The 20546-nt window shown below is 40.7% G+C and overlaps 1 protein-coding gene across 1 annotated transcript in view; it reads right to left on the bottom strand.

Moving 5' to 3' along the window:
• cdh23 (cadherin-related 23) overlaps positions 1 to 20546 on the bottom strand; it is a gene marked incomplete at its 5' end in the record, with an annotated part of 174404 nt that overhangs the window by 58780 nt on the left and 95078 nt on the right. Inside the window, 2 exons of the mRNA XM_080482426.1 lie at positions 15936 to 16094; positions 18463 to 18612. Coding sequence (XP_080338552.1) covers positions 15936 to 16094; positions 18463 to 18612 — 309 coding nt within the window. The remainder of the gene's footprint in view (positions 1 to 15935; positions 16095 to 18462; positions 18613 to 20546) is intronic.

Below are 20546 nucleotides of genomic sequence, written 5' to 3'. Positions count from 1 at the left end.
GAATCAAGATCAAAATCCTCAATCGTTCAGGATCAGATGGCAAGACTGCGTTCTCGTGAGAATATATCAAAATTCATGTTCAGCATTATGACAGTGTGTTGCACCCATTTGTAATGCTGCGTTCAACAGTGACATCCCTTTTTCTGATAGACTGGGTTTTTGCATCCCCGTTGATTAAAACATTGCAATTCAAATAACAATCTTTATATGTTTAGGAAGGTTAGACTGTAAATCCATAACCACAGGCAACACAGCTGTAGAGCTGTATAACAACCTTTTAAATGCTCTAAAATCAACACCAAAACACTGTTTGTCCAGAAATGTAAGAAAGAGAGCAGTGAAATGGAAGGCTCTTTTCTTCAAACTTGGGTTCAAACTCCAAATTCTGTCTTTTACATCTTCTGATCTACAAAAAAACAACCAGACATTAAAGGCTCAGTGGTCAACAGGACTGCAATACCAATCAGCCATATTACTCTCAATTGTGCAGTTTAATAAACATGACTGATACAGAGTGAGTCAACCCCATTAAGTCAAAATAGAAACAGTGTTTTTTCTACCATGATATGGTAATTTTGACCATGTTTCTTTTGTGCCCGTTTTTTTTTTTAAGTGAAGTTGCAAAACATCACCTTTCATCCCAAAACGATGCTGCTCTGTTCCTCATATTCCTCACTCTAACAGCTGTCTTAGACTGAATCTTAAAACACAACTCTGTGGGTGTTGATTAGTTTGAGTCTGATGGCATAGGTGAAACACCGCTGCCTTGAAAGCTACAACAACCGCCATCGTACGTCATGCAGACAAAAGGGGTGTCAAAGAAATACCACATAAAGAGCAACTCCTTCATGAATTTCGTACTTAAAAAAATTTCACCTTAACACAATTAATCTTTGTGAGCACACGTGGGAAACGTGCATGCATGTGTACATGAGCGCTGGTGCATGCACGCGGGCTGCTGTGTCGGAGCTGATAGATCGCGGCTGGAGAGGGCGGTGTAATAGAGTTTCACTTCAGTAGCTCTGCAGTCAGTTGAAGGGCCGAACTCGAACGTGTCTGCAGTCTGCTCTGTCAACCACAATGCTGGTCACTGTGATTCAGTGATGCCCTGATACCGACCTTATTATGTGGGCTTGTGCGTGCGTGTGTGTGTGTGTGTGTGTGTGCGGAAAAGCTTTTTTCGACAAGGCTATAACTTTTACACCACAGTGGGTGAATGTCTGCATAAGTGTTGAGTGATATCCTTCCGAAGAAATGGCATGCACACGTAAAAAAATAAAAATAAAACAGGGCTAAGTGTACTAATGCATTCCTCTAGTCTGTTTTAAGGGCAGTCTGTGCAACTGTAGGCGTGCACGGTGACTTAAAGTGCCCAATCAAACACATTTACAGATGTGCATGTATTCATTGCTTGTCTACCGCTATAAATGGGTTTTTCCTCTTCCTCCTAAAAATTTCATCATGCTGTTTAGCGGAACCCCCTAATTTCACGGAGCTTCCAACACATTGTCCTGGATGGCAAATCGATGGTTGTTTTTAATGTCCAAATGGCGCTTGCTTTGTTGTCGAGTGCACCGAAGCGCATCCTGCCGAACAAGTGGAGAGCGGGATGCTAAATACATATGAGGTGCTTGGAACTCCAGTCAGGTTCTTATATTAACCTTTGCGTTTTCATCCGTCGTGTCGCGGTGACCTCATCATTTAATGCCACTCAGCGGCTTCTCTCTTTCCCTCTCTGTTTTGGCATTACTTCCCACACCTCCTCCCTCCTCTCACCCACTCCTTTATCTTTCCCTTTTTCCCTCTGTCTTTTCCTCGCTTTCCTTTCCACAACCAAGCCCCACCTCCGTCCCCGCTCCCTTCCCTCTCCTCTACATATCTCCCTCAGCACACCACTGCCCCTCGACTCCCCCCCCCCCCCCCCCCCCCCCCCCCCTTTTTTTTTTCCCAGGTGAGTGACAGGCCCATAAGTGCTCCAATGATAGCAGCAGGGGTGTTAGCGTGACAGCTATCTAGGCGGTGACAGGAGTCGGGCTCAGCCTGGGAGCTGCGGCCGAGGATCCCCCCCCTCCACCCACCCCAACCCCCTCCACCCTCTCTCGCAGTGACAGTGTACAGACGGAGAGCAAAAAAGAGAGAAAGGAGAGAGAGATAGAGAGACACAGGGAGGAATGAAGAGAGAAATACGATAGCCATCTCCAGTACCTTCCCCCTCCAATCATTCACTGACCCGCTAACTTTCTCCCACCAAACAATCACCCTGACAGCGTGGCTCGGTCACTTTGCCAACTGCTCGCCAAAGACTTTCCACTTTAGACTCAGAAGGCCCACAGCAGATGGACGCCAGAGATTGGTTCGTGCAGGGATTTGCTGTCACTTAACACCATGGGCCTAAAATTCTTGACACCAGAGTATTATGCATTTGGCCCTTGCCGTCACAGTTGCTTAAACGTTTTTTTTTGTTTTTTTTGTAGTCGGAGAGCTTGAGGTGATGGAAAAAGTTGGCAAGAGGAGTTTAAGATTTAATGAGGGAAGAAATGACATGGAAATAAAACTGGGCAATGTGCCCGACTAATGTCCCTAAAATCCTTGCTGACAATTACAAGTATTTAAAGTGCACTGATAGTTCACATGAATAAATAGTTTTCATGCTAATGTTTTTCTTTTTTGTAAAACACTTTTTATAGAACATCCAAATTGACGTAAATGAGTTGCAAAATGAATGACTAAAGTACATAAAAGGCTCACCGCCAAAAAGTAATGCCATTGACCAGAAAATAGAAAGAAAGAATAGAACCATCAAGAAGCTACTTTATTCATTCTCATTGGATAAATTCAAGGTACCCGGCAGGAAAATTAGTAAATCCCACAAAATCCACATTAATGGCAACAATTGACAATTGTGGACAGATGTCTATGTGCATGGAAAGCAAAATAAGTATTACCAAAAATATAAGTGAATGATGATTCTGGAGACAAATGTTCTTTCTCAGTCATACAATGCCATATTGGTTGATTGCACTTTTCCTCTTTTGTTTTCAAGAAATCATAAAGATGCTACAATAGCAGTGCAGAAAAACACCATGACTGAAGTGTAGAGGTGACAATCAAGATGCACACGCAAAATGTCTTGACTGAGCTGAGTAAGATGGCACATGGGGCTTTATATTGCCTATGAATTCTAAAAACATTAGCATCCACTGCATTGTTTGTGTCTAAGGTGATGATTATTCAGTTTATGGTGAAGCACAAGGGTAGCATTGTGGCATTACCTCACAGAGAGAAAACCCAGATTTGCTTCTGAAAACAAGTGAAAAAGTTCTTACTGTTCTATCAGCAGTCTTCTCCGACTGCTTAAATAAAGTACTTTGTTGCTGTGCTCCATCGATTTTTCAGGTATCTACACTTGACTTTGGTATTTATTTGACCATCGTTCTATTTCTGTTCTATCCTCTCCACTGCTGCATGGTATTCATGGTCGGGGTGGGAGAGCTGATCCCAGCTGACTATGGGTATAAGGTTGAAATATTTTTTTTGTTACTAACATATTGCAATCATGTTATCAATAGTACTAACCACCTAATTCATTTTGTCCAGTCACCAGAGTTCAGCTAAGACTGTAGCTTTCGCAGCCTTCGTCCTCAGACTTTCACTAAAGTAGTTGGAAATGCTCTTTATCAGCAAAATGTCACCACTGAGTGATCAGCATTTTCCTGATTCACTGTGGCGATTTACTTCAGTTGAATGACCTATGAGATCATTCGTGGCAAATTTCAGGAGAGGCCTGGGCCACCGCAGGCCACCCTCCTAAGCAGCCTATGTTCAAAATCACTGAGTGCAAAGGAGCAGGGCAGTCAAGTGTCAGAGCCAGCGTCCTGATCAAAATCCAAACGAAGTTGTTAAGAACTTTCTGCACAAAGAGCCACAGTGCTGCTGATTGCCAATATAAACTCTGCAAACCCTAGAGTCCTCAGGCAGTAACTACAAAAGAGAAATTAGTTCTCAGTTGACCAGTTTGGTTAAATGATGTGTTTCTTCCCATCAGAGGTGAAACCAGCATGTGAACACAGCTCTGTGTGTGCATGTGTATGTGCACCTGTGCAGACTGTAATGTGTAGTGTGTATGTGCATGCATATATTAGTGTACATGTGAAAAAGACACGCCTGAAGAGACATGTATGGCAGTTCTAAGTTTGTTTTTTTGGGTAAAAATTCAGCCGAACCATTTACAGTATAAAAACCTATTATCACAGTCAATTGCTCTCAAGAGAAAGCGGAAATGAGAGCTTCTCCTCAAGGGTGACAGAGAGACGGGGGTATTAAGACGGTATGTCTGAAGGTGCATATGCATATAGGCAGGGGTTGGGAGGAGGGGGTGGTAAGTGTGTACAGGAGCATATTATCAGCCTGGCTATCTCACAGACTGCGATGGAGGTTAAAGCTGTAGTGAGGCTTTTCTATCTTGAGTGAGCTGGAATTTGAATTGATTGGCTCCCAAAATTGCTTTTTCTGCAGCAGCTTTGAGAGGCATGGAAAAGGAAACCAATTACAGGCTGTCAAAGCATGCTGTCAAAATAGAGATGACCCCGAGTCCAAACACAGACAACCTCCTCTGTCTCAGTGTTGCACACCTAAACAGCAGCACAAAGAACAGATAACAAATACAGATCTACACGCGCACGCGGGCACCCCAAAGGAGATGTCCAGTTGCTGACAGCCACTGTGCGGGAGACGATGATAAAGACATGGTTGTCAGGTTATCTTCCGCAGTTTAGGTTCCTCAGCTCTGGTTAGCGCCATGTGGGGTCTGTTAAGGCTCTCGCTTTCATGTGCACAAAGTGTCTCCATGTGTGACAAGATCATGGATCAAACTTATCAAATGCTACAAAAGTGGAAGACATAGAACAGCTACAGCTCGACAAGCACCCCTTCATTTGAACATTTAGCATATGCAGAATCATAGGACCAGTTAGGTGCTGTATATTTCTGCATTTTTAAGCGTCACATTATCGCAGCTAAATTAAGTGCCTGTGGATCAGCAGTGTGGAAGTTTGTGGCTCCCGCTGCACTCACATGCACCATGGGGGATAAAAAATGCAAATTCAGAGTGAGATATGCCTCTCACAATTTACTTCAGTAAACACTTTTTTTTCGGGCCAGCGCTGCTTGCTAATCACCATCAAAAAATACATAAAAAAAAAAAAAAAAAAAAAAAAAAAAACAAGGGAAAGAAAAATATTACAGACAGAACAACAGATTCATGCTTTAAGTGAGGCAGGTTATATTTAGACAGGTGGAAATATTCAAACCATCTTGAGGTGCATCAAGTCAAGTCTTAACCTAGAGTGTGAGGGACCCGGGTTTGAATCCCGGTTGCAAAAGGAAGGGCCAGGTCTAGGGCGCAAGTTGCAATGACTTGTGGCTGTAACCACTAAGGAGATAGCTGAATAGATACTTGTATTATTACGTCCGCCACGGACGTAATAATATCAGGGGTGCATATCTGTCTGTTTGTCTGTCTGTCAGCAAGATTACGTCAAGACTACTCCACGGATTTTGACAATTTTTTTTACCACAGATAGATATTAGGCCATGGAAGATTCCATTACATTTTGGAGGTGATCGTGAAACATTTTGGCACACGTCAGAAATGCTCGTTACTGCCTACACTGTCGCTGTAGCTTTCTTAATGAGTCAGTTAAATATTGTATAATTTATGGGTACTGCCGTGAAGTGGCAGGAGTGGAAGCATTTCTGTTTGCTCCCTCAATGCAGATGAGTGAAGAACATGTAAACTTCACCTTCTCGCTTTGAGGCCAGTGTGCTCATGAGGTAAAAAAAAAAGTGTGTTATATTAGTTTGTTTTGATATGTAAGCTGGTTTCCAGTAACTGCATGGTGGCAATCTTGACGTTTGTTACAGCAGGCCTACTTTACTAAATATTCAAGCAACATATTGCAAGAAGAGGTATTGTTGTAGTAAACTTCAGCACTTCTGTGAAACAGTCAACTCAAAGATAATTCCAGTAATGCTGATATTCAGTACAACAGCACAACCTCAAGTGTGATATAACATGAATGCAACTCTTATATGAAATACATTCCACTTAACCACAATATGACTGTTCCAAAGCAAAACAATTTCTGAATTTCCACATTACCCAGGGGTGGTGTTACCCAAACATTTTCAACAAATGACATTTTACAAATTATACTGATTTTAAAATTCCCAAGAGTTCCCGTCATTTTAATGGAATTCAACTTTGTCTATTTATGCATTAATAAACTGCAGCTGCATCACTTGTACAGAGGAAGCTCATCCTGTGGCCTGCTGTAAGGACCAGAAAAAAACCCACTTTCAAAGTGTTATACCAGCTGTGGATCACTTCCATGTCTGAAATGTTAACCAAACCGTGGCTGGAGTGGCACTGTCAATTTCAGATTGTCTTGTTCCTCTTATGTGTTGTTTCAATATTCAAGCACTGGCTGTTGTATGAGCTTGTTTTAACGCAAGCACAGCAAGACAAATGTGATTCTGCAAATTCATGTCATTATATCATTAAACGGCTGTGTAGTAACTGAGCTTAAAACTTTCTCCTTTATCTGAAGAAAAGACTGAAGCTCTAATCGTAATGTGTTGCATGCATGTCTTAAATGACAATTATAAAGTCAACATAGAAAAGTAGACAAAGCTGAGTGTCTCCATTGTTCTTCCCACTACTAATCCTACTGGCTAATACTACAACAAGGTGTAAACCTGTACTCATGTACTGCAGTTTTAATAGTGCAGTTTTTGACAGCAGCAGGTTTTCCTTTTGTCCATACTGGCAGTGAAGAGTTAAAAAGCTCCTTTATTTTTTTTCATCAAAACTCCAGTCCGGACTCCAGCGGGGAGGGAAAAAAAGAAGCTCAGATACCTTACTGTGGCTGATCAGACATGTCCAATTAATCATTACATATCCTCGACACCGTCTCCCTCAACACTCTTGTGACCATACTAATGAGAGAATTTATACATTCTCCTCAATTTTCATGGACACATGAAACAGTGCCTGCAGACACAAATGTTCACATCCCAATAATCTATAAAGTGGAACTCCTTGTACCTACCAGGGACTGACGCTTCCCTCTCGTGTCCCCCCGGCTGTGACCTAGAGCACCTGCTCCAGGGTTGATGGGAGCTGTGTGTGTGTGTTTTTACTGCCGACACTTACGCATAACGACAACGGTGAGCGTCCATTTACGACTGCTTTATTTCTCTAAACCATTACGAGCAGGTGGGGGTGCTCAAAGCGACTGCTGCCGGCCGACAGGATTGAACCGCCTGTTTCTATTATCTCCTGACCACAGAGATAACAACAAGGAGACACAAGTAGAACACCTGAATCCGACAAAGGCAGAGGGGACGTCTATCACAGGCCGCCGCAACTGGTAAGATGAATTTAACTGTTTCCGTGCACTATATCCTTTTTTCAAAACAAATGAATGTCATGGATATGAAAAAAAAAAAAAAAAACAAAAAAAAAAAAAACAACCTCTGAAGAAGATGGAGGAGAGAAGAAATGAGCAAAACAGTGAGAAAAAAAGATGATTATTGTGGGCATAAGCTGTGGACAGGGTTGGAGCTGCCAATAAAAGGACTTAATGCAGAGCTCTCTGTGGTTGGCATACTCCTCCCCCTCTCATTCTCTTTTTCTGCCTATGGCCTCAATGATGAAGGACTGAGATTAGCCCCAAAAAATACAAGAAGAATGGCCAGACTGATAAAGAGTACACAACAGCAGATTCTAGAGCAAACTGTGTAGGCAAGCTGTGTTCACACAGGTTAGTGTGGCTCAGTGTTAATTTGGTGTGGACAAAATTGTGAATGAGCTTGTGATTGTCAAAGTGTTGACAGAGCCGGCCAAAGCAGGTGTAGCAAAAATTGGGGGGATGAGGGAAATGCCTCTTCTGAGCATTTTTTTAACTTTTAATTCTTGAGCAATAATCATCACAAACGGAACAGTTATAACAGTGATATGTATAAAAAGAGGGATCACATTAGTTAGAATGTGAGAATGAAAAGGGAGTGCGACAATAGAAACTGGGTGGGTGAGAGCTGGCACAATGTGGTACAAGCTCTATGAATGAGCGCTCATCCTCCCCATAAATATGTGAAATAAGTGTACATTTTCTGAATAAAATGAGGACTGGATCTGCCTTATGTTGTTTGAGGTTGTTGATCTTTGTATGAAACTTGCACCTCATAGAGCAAATGAGGACCGTCTTTGGGATGGTTTCAGACTTTTGCACACCCTTTCACACATCATTTCACACGGTCCCGAACACCCATCATGAGCGCCCCATTATTAACAGCAACTCTGTGTGAGCCAACACTATCAGGAGAAAGAAAGAGAGCGGGGGCTCACCCTTTTTTATTCCAATAATGAATTATAATTACTGTTGTGACTATTACCCTATAAACGCCTGTCTAAACAGTGGTGGTGGCAAAACATCCTCCACTGTGTAATTTATAACCTTGTGCTGGGAGCATTTATCATTGTGCCTTAGCTCTCCAACATAAAAGCGTCTGCACAGTGGCTGGAAAACACACAGCAGGGGATGGACAGACGACACAAACATAAAACGAATGCAAAATCCGATCTATTCTATGGAACCTCTTTTTGAAAAGAAGGAAGGGTGCACAGAGATCGTCAACATACAGTCAGACAGGCACTTTGGAATTTGAAAAAACAACTAAGTTTCTTAGAAACGTTCCAATGATTACTTCATCCTAATTGACAAATGTGTATATTTCTGTATACTGAGGAAAGACGCAATGTGAAGGAGCTTCGAGCCATGCTCCCCTTCAAATTGTACTACTCAAAACTTGCTTGAGTCTAATGACTGAGCACATCTGACCATTTCTCAGTCAAAACAGCAATGTTTGACTTAACTTTCATTGAATGTCCTCCTTTTACAAAGAATATGTCAGGCAATGTCATTACAATACTCTTGCTGATTTGACAATAAACAGTGAGATAATTAACAGTTAGTACTCTCTCTCTCTCTCTCTCTCTCTCTCTCTCTCTCTCTCTCTCTCTCTCTCTCGCTCTCTCTCTCTCTCTCTCTCTCTCTCTCTCTCTCTCTCTGGGAAGCGCAGGAGGGATTTGTTCATCATGAAGAGTGATGATGTGGGGAGCTCCATCCTACTCCAAATTAAAGGAGCCAATTGGAGTGGTCTGGGCTTTATGATACCCTCCTATTGAAGGTGTACAAACAAACAGCCAACAGGAATGGTATTGCAAGGAATGCAGTTGTCTGACTTTCTTTGTTCTTCATATTCCCACATCGACCCAATGTGGACTAAGTGAGAAAGAATATTCATGATGGACGGACCTTGCTTCACCTGCCATGAACCTCACTGCATGTCACCGAGGCAGACTGCACTTAATATATGCATATTGTCTTTGCTAGAGTCTGATGGGAAGAGAGAGCGAGAGAAACCTTCATCCACGCCGAAACAGGCAAGAAACCACAGAGCGAATCAATGCAACACCTGAAAACCATTAGCAATCTAATGGTGAAACAGAACGAGAGGGAAAAAACAACAAGAACTGAGGGCATACAATAAATAAGAAATGAAAGACGGCAGATCTTCTGAAAGCCAAGGAGAAAAAGTCAGAGTGATTCACTGATACGAGCAGCTGCTTGGTGTCTCAAGTCCCCAGGGTGAAGAAGAGGCAGAAAGAGAGAGTGAGAGAGAAAAGGACCCAGACAAAAGAGTAAATCACAATAAATATTTATAATGATAAGTAATGCGGCACTTCATAAATATTAAAGAGCCACTGCTTCTGTATATGTGCGTGTGTTTCACTGCGCACTGGTATGTTGAGCATAAGTGTCCACAGGGATGCAGGAGTGGGGCCTGAGTAATGCATTGACTAACATTGTACATAAGCTGTGATCAGATGAGCTATGAATATTAACCCGGACAAAGCATTTCAATTAGATTATCACATTGCTTGTTTGGCACTTTAAAACACAACTGGGACCAAGCATGCATATTTTCTATTAGCATAGGTATAGAGTATTATATAAACAACACTGAGGGCCCACCCTCTTTACATACAAGCCATATTCACCAAGGATGATGAGGTTCCGCAGAAACATTTTCATGCTCAGGGAAAACGGCAATGATCATCAGTCTCACAGCCGCTGAAGTGAAAGGGTAGAAGCTCTAATTTGAGGATTTGCATCTGCTGCTAATGAGACAAAACTAAAGATCTACGTTTTAAGGAAACCTACTTTGTTATTTGATCAAATATTGGGGAGTTTTTATTATCAAAAGTGTTCTCAATTATAAACCATTATCAACAAACTGAAAAGACAAATTCACCTCTCATACTACTTTACACATATCACTTTTGAAACCTTAAAACAAACTGCTGATTTATTGACCAGTGGACTGTTTGATAATTATTCAATAATATCAATACGGTGACGCCAAAAGCCTCACTGAATGTTGTAAACATTGTTTGAAAGTCACAAAACCTGATATCTAATACATCTGCACACACAGAAAATGATTTTCTAGCCCAACTGAGGGTCATTTTAGTGGACCAGAGATCACCGGGGGCTGCTGGCTCATCTGAAGTTGTCAAAGTTGTATTTGTACATGTCAAAGAAAACCATATTCGTGGTGGCTAGGCTAATTAGCTCATGGCTAACGGGTAGCCACAAACAACCGCGGTATATAGTCTCGAGACCTGATATCAATGAGTGCCTTTCTCACTACTTCTTCCTCACTACTCCATGTCTGCCCGAGAGACATTTTCCAGCTTTTTCTTTCTGCGTCTGCTTCTTCTGATTCGCACCGTTAGTTTTGTTTGTTTACTATTGAGAATGCGTCACAACCGCTCACCCCACCCGTAAGAAAGATTATTTGCAAGCGATGCAAGACCCATGTTTTCAAGGATTGTTTGATTCGTTTCAGAGTTCGTGGGAGATTTCACATCGGCCAAACGAAATAGTTTTTACCCAACGAGAACTCTGGTCTGGATCAAACAGGGGAATGTGAACACAACCTGAGTTCACTTTGCAAGTGAACTCTGGTGATGTTTGTTTCGTGCTGGTGGATGATATTGCAGATCAAATACAGGAAGTGAAACAAAGACAGTGATGTAGCATGCAGGGTGTATTTTGAGTAAAAATAATGAGCTGAATGGAAGAGATATTGGTTTTTCAGCTGTGGCCAATCAATGAGTTTGATTGTCTTCTTTCTCATGGTAAATTAATGGTTAAGTTCTTCTTTCAGAGAATAAGAGCCGATAGCCCCACTTTAGTGATTGATATTGATAGTGATTAATAATAATAGTCCCTCCTATCTCTTTTCCTATCCACTTTTCCTCAACCCACGGAAGTGTTTAAGTGGCTGATAAGGAATGTTTGAATTCTCAATAAGCTAAGGAAAGGAGGCTCAATGCTTCCTTTCTTTATAACCTCCTTTAGCCTAGGAAACACCGATGCATCCTTAATCAAAGGAGACAAGATCATGCTGCCCCACAATTCCTTGTGGCCGTAACATTTAAACGGACCCGCTCATCTGAGTGTTCAGGGAAACTCATGATGACTAAAAAGGAATGCAGATCATGTCATTTACCAATGCGATAATATGCCTTGAACAACTTGGAATAATCTAAAACCCATATCCGAACTACGAATGTTATGCGGCTGTTGTAAAACAAACAAAATAAAGTAAACTTTTTCTGCAGCCTATTCTCGGTTTGCATTCCTTAGTTATTTACGTGGCAGCCGTTTCATTTTTGTTTGTCATAGCCTGGTAGCCTCTTTTCTTTTGCCTTCAATTCAAACTGTGTAATATTTGAGATTATATCAGTGGTTAGAGGCACAGGGAAAAGTGTTATAAATGCAATTTTTGTTGTCCATTTTTGGAAAATTGTTAGGAGACTTCCTAAAGGAGTTAAGGAAAAAAACTATCACCTTTCCTTAACTCCGTGACATCATCCACGGGCTTAAGGAAAAGGAGATGGGAAAGGAGATTGGAGGGACTATTCGGAAGCACCCTAAGACTGAAAGACTTGTCTTCCTTTTTGTTGCTCAGCTATATTTTGGCCACCATCTGTTGCACCTTCCAGCCCTGTGACAGACAGCACTGTGAGGCAAGTGTCGTCCAACAATCTGGTTGTATTGTGATGCCTTGAGTTTGTTTCATAGCACTTAGATAAAGAGGCAGCCTGAACTGCTGGAAGACACGGAGAGCGACAGATACGCAGAGCATCAGAAGAAAAACAAAACCTCTGCTGCAATGTGAGCAGATTAAGTGATACCTAAAAGCATACATATATTGAACTGTGAAGTACAGGACAAAATGAGGCTGATTTAAGTAGAAATGTAATAACTCAAACAGTTGCTAAGGTTCTTTTGCATTCTCTAAGTTATAATTACCGCGTCATCTCAGCACGTATCTACAGTTTACATGTACCATAATTTGATCTTAACAGTTGGGTGATGGATATGGTAGGCTATTATTTCACGTGGCCCCGACTCGCAGCAGTGAGTTGAAAAGTGTAAAAGTGGCCTGTAATATATTCAGCCTTGCGCTACATTCGTGCACCTTGTACTTTAAAATCTATATGCAAAAAAGGGGATTCATGAAAATAAATAAATATATAATTTAAACCATTTACGAGAGCTCTCCATCACTTCTCCACACTGACTCCCACTTCAGAAACTCAAACTACTTGGACAGATGTAACATGTTTCTATGATCTATTCTAAAACTCTCTTCATACAACATCAGGCCCATTTCGCCAACACTATTCAGATATACAGGCAGCTGTGGATTGTTTGATCAGACAACAACATGTAAATAAACATCCATGAAAAACATTCATTGGATTACAGTGGTTGTTCATTAGTAATTTAAACAGTTACACTGTCACATAGGTAAACAAGTCTTTGTATACACATCACTAAACATAACTGTGCACACATGCTAAATGACACTTCTTATGGATTAAACAAAAATTGCAGGGAAGGTTACCAGTGAGCTGTGACTTTGTGGTTTAGTTGACATTAAAAGTATTCGTGAAGAATGTTAGGAGTGTTTTTATTCTCCCACTCTCTGTGAGTGTAGGGCTTAGTCATTGCTCAAATCTTGTTAAGTTCATACAAATAAATTGCATTACATAAATATGGAGATTACTGTGTGTTCATTCAATTCCACTTCATTGTAGAAGAGATAAACATTAAAAAAAAGATATAGAGAGCAATATCTGGAGGGGAATACCAAAGGTTTAATCAAATGGATACACACGCACACGCGCACGCGCACGCGCGCACACACACACACACACACACACACACACACACACACACACACACACACACACACACACACACACACACACACACACACACACACACACACACACACACACACACACACACACACACACACACACACACACACACACACAGCTGACAGCCCCAAATGACAATATTTTGTCATATAATACTGGTCGTGGGTCTGACGAGTCCAAATTTGAGTGACACAGAAAAGGCGAATGGATGGTTCCCATTGTGAAGCATTGAGGAGGTGTGATGGTGTTGGGAGCTTTGCTGGTCACACTGTTGAGAATTTATACAAAATTGAAAGCACACTGAACCAGCATGGCTAGAAGATCAATACACAAATCTATACTCACTCTCAGATAGAGAAGTAACTTGATCACAGATACACAATATGCTGAATGGAATATTCCGAAAAAAGGTCTTGCAGGGGTCTCAAGAGGGGAGACCATGTATTACTTTTAAATAGATGGTGAAAAACAGTCTATTTACAAATTAGTGCAAGTTAGACTGCAGTAGCAATAACAGAAGAGTTTATTTAATTTGATGAATATTTGAAAGAAAGATTCCACAGTGCAGTAAACAACATTACCGAATAATGATTCAGGGAATTTTGCAGTTTGAAGGTGTTTGGATACTCTGCACTGAATCTGGTCCACACTGTGAGAAGAAAAGTAGTACTTGATTTTTCAGAGACATTAGACAACCTCTGGTTTGAATCTTTTTGGAAAAGAATTATAAACCGAGCACAAAAGCACTTTATAGCGTTGAAAGAAATTCTTGAAGAATAAAAGGACTAAAGAGTGCTGACTGACATTAACTTCCCACCAGAGCCACCCGATCAAATCTCCACTGAGCAATTATGCATTTGAAATGGAGAGATGAAAAAAAGAAAAACATAATGTAATCACACGCTGCACATAACATTTCACTTAAATAATGAAAGTGAAAGGCTCAATTGTAAGAGGATGTTTAAAAAAAACAACAACAAATAAACAAAAAACAAATACAAGCTAAGCATGTCCTCATAAGTGTCTCACTCTGTTGTATTGCTGAGATACATAGCTTGAGGTGTTTATAAGTTATAATAGGTTTTAGGGCTAAGGTTACAAGTAGTAGTATTCACATTGAAGTTACAGTTGCAGTAGTTCAAGATTTGGAGTCGGGTGAGAGAGCTATTGTTTGGTGCTTGGTTTTGCCATTTGAATGTGTTTCCAAGGGAAAAAAAATAATAAGGTCCCATAAAGTAACTAATTATATTTTGAATGCAGACTTAATAAAAGGCATGCCCCCTTTAAATCAGTATCTGAGGGGAATCTTCAGCTTCAGGACCTCCAGGTTAGTTTTGAATCTGCTGAAAATAACTAGAAGGCGTTTTTATTCATACGTGGAGAGAACGAGTGAAAAGCCATTGTTGACATGGATGTGCATGTCCATACTGTTTTATAATCAACAGAAATCCCACAACTTGAATTTTCATTGAATGGACATCGTGCGCCGAGATAACTGGAATATACTATGAGGTAAAGCAGTATTAGGTAACTTGTAGTGACAGTTGAGGTTAGAGTAAGATTGCACAATGCAATGCCAATGGAGGTTTCTGAGCACACAACATGCGCATTTTAATTCTTCCTGAGAAGAAGCTGAGAACAAAGCCAGCAAAGTGTATTGGACATGTGTTCGATCTGTATGTGTGTGCTTTGTCTCCTGTGGTGTATCTGAGGATTTTGTCCGTTGGCTTCTGTATGTTTGGAAGCGTATGTGAGCAGGTCAGAATACCAAAACCTTAATCTAAGAGTATATATGAGCACCAGGATCCAGACTGATGTATAGTCCTCACAGAGAGCAGTCACATCTCATTCTGTTTACAGCCCAATCATTCTCTACAGACAGCAATCGGGATTCTGTGTCAGACTCCCCGCTTTGGCACAAGGCAAACGCCTGCTAGACTTATCGGGCATTAGTCCGCCCCGCAATCTCCATTTCATGCGCACCCCAGTCTATAAACACTATTGATTTTCACACTGTGCTTTTTGGCAGTTGTATCTAGTGGATTGTGGGCGTTCTGTCACAGGAATGACTAGTAATGAATAATCGCACAGAGTTATGGGGAGAAAAGCAAGATTTTTTCCCCCCCATCTGTTTAAAACAGCGGCTGCTGGTGTGGACACAAACTCAGCGAAGCTCAAAAGGTGAGACTGAACACATGAAGTGGCTTCAAGGTCAGGGAAATGTAAGTACAACATATTGATTGAAAACAATCCCTAATGTTTCTTATCAAAGTGGATATCATTTTTGATTAGTACATTTAAAAAAAGCAGAGTTGTTAAAGCTTTTTCCTCTTTGTGTGTTTTGCTTTGAGGCACCGTCACCTGTAAATTCTCCCCTGATTCCTGGGCCAACTGGGCTGAATATACAGTCTCACATTCCATTCCCAATTAAATAAATCAGGATTTTTTTTGTATTGGGTTTGGGTATCAAAACCAAATTCTTCTTCCCGGATTAAATCACTAGAAGCCCACCTGGTAAGTTATGAAACGTGTGCTCAGCAGCAAAAGCATGGTGACTTGCAAAGAAACTCACCAGGATACGCAGCAATGATGTTCCAGGGGGCGTGTTTTCCGGGAGGCTGATGTTGTAGAGGGGTCTGCTGAAGATGGGCCGGTTATCATTCTCATTAATCAGCTCAATAAAGACACGGGCAAATCCCACGTGGTCCGACATGGACTCATTGGCATAGAGCTGAGGAAATACAAAAAAGGGGAATTAAACGGGAGGGATTTATGGGGGAATTAAAAGATGGAACACAACTGACATTTTCTATTGATAAAATTTGCTATTGGGCTGACGTCTTGAAGATTTGGAGATCTCAGATCACACAGGGAGCTGAGCACCCTCTGGTTCTGTAAACCACTCAGAGGTAAACTGAGGTGACAAAATACCAATTTCACTGTTCAAATAACTCTGCGGTTGTGAGAGAAGTGATATAGCCTTAGTCTGACCAAGCCTCGTGTCCAAACAAATAAAAACAAGCAGCAAGAAACATAATATAGCTTCATTCAGTCTTATTTTTCAGAGATCAGTCTTGGTCCGGAGTTTCTTCAAGGGCAGTCTCTCAGAGGGACATGTGGGTCTACAACTCAGTTTGAAAGAAGATAGCTTTCTCTTACTCCACTTTGTATCTCTTTACCAAACGGATCTGTTGGACATTTCCAGTGATTGAAATTGACTTTGGTCTCCTGTGTGAGCCTCCTGCTTCTTAACAAGTATTGGCTGGAAGCTGCCTTGTGGAAGTGATGCTTGCCGTAGTGTTCCTCTAACCAAAAAAAAACCTGATAGCTGATTACTTGAGCTGCTGTATTGTTTGCAGTGTCCAATGCAGGGACAATAGACATCACAGTTTTCATCTTTTTATTTATGGAAATACTGGTAAATACTGGAAAAGTAGGCAAAAAAAAATTGTAAACACATGCACATGATAAATGAATTCTAAGTGCTGGATCAGAATCAAATTAGCATCAGTAAGTTCCCAGAGGTCTGCATCCTTTCTGACCAAAAGAGCCACATTTGGGAATTTTCCACCACCAAAAGAAGCGGCCAAACACATCTAACCTTTAAAATGAGGCTAATACAGCTTCTAAAGTTTCATATGTACAGCAGTTTTGAAACTTGTACAAAAACTGTCTTATGTGGCATTTATGAAGTTTCAATTAAAACGTAGGATGTTTCAACATTTCATTTGACTTTAGAGGCTTCATTCATCTTTTCCAGCATTTTTACAAATTATTTTGACATTTTAGAATGGAACAGAATAGAAAAAGCTTATTAATCTCAGATGGAAATTTCTTAAAGCATTATTCCACATATAATATATAAAAAGTAATATCACATATTGAATAAGACAGGATAAAGATTTAATAAATAATTTTAAATAATATGTACAAGGTTTTATTGGGGACTAATATAATATATGTGCCAACAAAAAGGATTAAATTAATCAAAGCACAGAAAACACTATTTACAGGGAGGAGATATTGAGTCTTATGGCCACAGGAAGGAATGACATTTTAGCCATGTATCTCTTTTATAAGCAGTTTTGCTTGTTTTTTGTTTCACAAGCTTTTCTTTCCCTTTTAGAAATTCAAGTCATTTTAGTATTCTCCCAAATGTAGTCATTGTGCCCCCCTTTTTTTTATACAAGAGGTAAAAGTCATTTTGTAAATACAATAATAAAATAAAATATTTATTTAGGCATCAGGGAGCCACTACAAAAGAGCCAAAGATCCCCATGTGCTGCTACATTACCCTGTCTGAAAAGGAGATGCGCAGTGGAGACTTTAGAAGGCAGGAGGTCTTAAGAAAATAGTTGAGAACAATTTCAAACGCAACCTTAAAACGGGAATGGATATATAATATTGTAAAGTGTGAAAATCTGCTGAATTGGTGAAATTAGTTCCTAAATGTGCCTGCATCAAACTTTATTGTGAAGAGTGAAGAATCTGTGAAACATTTAAAAGAATATTGCAGTAACCTTCAGGTATCTAGGGCTTTGTATAGTTAACTTTAGTGACTTGAAGTGGGTCTGAATGTTAGGGAAGCAAGCTTGTAACCAGAAGTTAGGTGGTTTGACTACAGCCTAAAGTGGGCCGCTGAGCAAGACCCTCAAACCCAAAGTGCTCAGGCTTTGTCGCAGGAGAGTATCTCGGATAAAGCTTGTTTCATTATTGCAAGCAATGGCGACCCAGTAAGGAGCAGCCAAAGTAGAAAAGATAATGCTGGTGTTACATGACTGACGCAACAGGTAGGACCCATCATAAGTATATATGATGAGAGTTAAAGGAGGCTGTTGGCAGTTTTACTCCCTATAAATTGCCTCTGCAGCTGTAAAAAGTAGATAAGAGTGGACACCAACAAGTAATTCCTTCTGAAAAGAAAAAAATAAGACAAAAGAGTAGAAACAACCCCCCCCCCCCCCAAAAAAAAAGAAAAACAACTCTTGAGATCAGGATGTACTTACCACATGTATCTAACCACACATTTTCCTACTCCTTTAACATATTGTTTATTCTCCCACAAAGGGAAAGTAGCAGAGAAAAGTTGGAAAACTCACTGAGAAGCTGAAGCTGCGAATGTTTTCATAATCAAGCGGCATGGCGACCCTCATCCTGATGTCGGCGCGTCCTTGCACCGCTGTGGGCGAAATGGTGAAGTACTCGGAGTTGTTCCCTGTTAGAAACACCTGGAACATGCTGTTCACCCCCTGCCACAGAATGTAACAGAGAGAGGAGAGAAAAGGGGTTTGAACATGTATGGATGCAGTGGTATCTGAGTTGATGATAAAATCGTGGTATCCGAGTAACGTTATTCATTAGTACCATTATTATGATATAACCAAACATTTGGCTCTTTTTTATTATGAGAAAGAAAATCTCCAGATGGAGTCCGTGTTCAGGTGGCTTTATGTGGGAAGTTTGCATTTTCCCTGTGCATACGTATATTGGTTTTCTAGGTCAACTGGTGACACTGAGGTCCTGTCCACACAACCAAAACTGACCTTCTTTCTCCCCATCGTTAAAAATAGTTTTGTCCACACGTCACTATGAACGTGCCTTGAAACGGTGTAGTACATCTGATAGGTCTTTAGATGGCGCTGAAACTGCCAGAAATACACCAAAAATGGAGAAGGAGAAACAGAGTATGCAAACTGCAGAAGAAGACATGGAGCATGGTCATGCTCATCCTCGTATTCGAGAAATCCAACATATCGCCTTATTAAACTGACGAGCATCCGCAGCTTCTGTTTCTCCATCTGCAGCACATTGTCTGCCATTGCCGTTGTTATTGGGCAACGTCGCGGAGAGGGTTGTGGGGTTATCGGGTCAAGAAGTTGGGCGATGACGTCATTGTTTTCCAAAAATGTGTGTCTTGGCTATACACACCTCAAAGCCAAGGCAGCATTTTAAAATTTTCCCAGTCTGGAACCCTTTTTAAAAAAAACAAAAAACAAAACTGGGCTCCTAATTTGCAGGACTGTGTGGATAATCGGCCAAAAATGATGCAGTTAGATGAAATGGTGTTCGACTGTGGACAGGCACTAATTTGTCCCTATGTGTGTCTGTAAGTGTGTGAGAATCTCTATGTTTGCCTTGCAATGGACTGACTAGCGACTCCTACAGGGTGTACCCTGACATTGCCCACAGTTGCTGGGATCTGACCTGTGACCCTAAGTTGGACAAAGTAGCATTGGGAGATGGAAACGTTTTGGATCATTCTTGTTGTGTTGTAAGACCAAGTCATCTTATGAGGCTTCATTGGCCTTGGCCACTGGAAAGCCAAGTCATATTTCTCTTGACATCCTCTCTTGAACTCCGATTGAGACACAATATATCTTGTGATATATCTACCAGAAGAATCTCAAATCCAAAATAAAATCTACTACAAACCAAAATACAAGCATAAACCCACTTTCATCTCAGGCTCCGCCAGATAAACCCTGCACAGCAGCACACGGGGTTCGATTCATCAAACGTGAGTGAGAATAAAATTTTGCACAGTTAAACAATGTGCTATAATTATCTAATTGTGTGTTTTATTGGAGAGAACAGGGGCCTGATATGACCCATGGTGATCCTTTCATTTGCACCTCATAGTACAAATAAACTGTCTATATCCGGGGGCCACATACAGAGAAGTTCAAATTTGTAAAGGGTTGAACAACAAAAAATATAGAATAATAACATACAAATAGCCACAGCCAAGATGTTTCTCTTGGTTTTTGTAGAAAAGTCTACATTTGATATAAAATCTGAAATAAAAAAAAGTGCAATCTAAACATAATGTTATTTTATAAATGATGTCTCCTGGTGCAAAATACAGTAAATTACCCTGTCAAAGTATGGCTTTGTTTCTAAATTGACTGTGCCAGTAATGAGGTAGCGAGCTTTCCTCACGATATAACTGATCTCTCGAACACACACACCATCTGTCTTCAATTCATGGTCTTGTTGATGTAATACATCAGCTACTTCTGCTAAACCAGTGTGAACCTCATTGTGGACCATTAGGAACAGTTCAGTTTGATTATATGATTTCTAATTGTAGTGTGACAGGCCGCATGCTTAACACCCCTTGCCTTAACATACTGTCTATATATATATACATATATATATATATGGAGCGTAACAGCAGAATAGA

Source organism: Lipophrys pholis (genome assembly GCF_963383615.2).
Source record: "Lipophrys pholis genome assembly, chromosome: 15".
Taxonomy (NCBI): domain Eukaryota; kingdom Metazoa; phylum Chordata; class Actinopteri; order Blenniiformes; family Blenniidae; genus Lipophrys; species Lipophrys pholis.
Note: the sequence above shows the minus strand (reverse complement) of the source record. Positions and strands in the feature narration are given on the sequence as shown.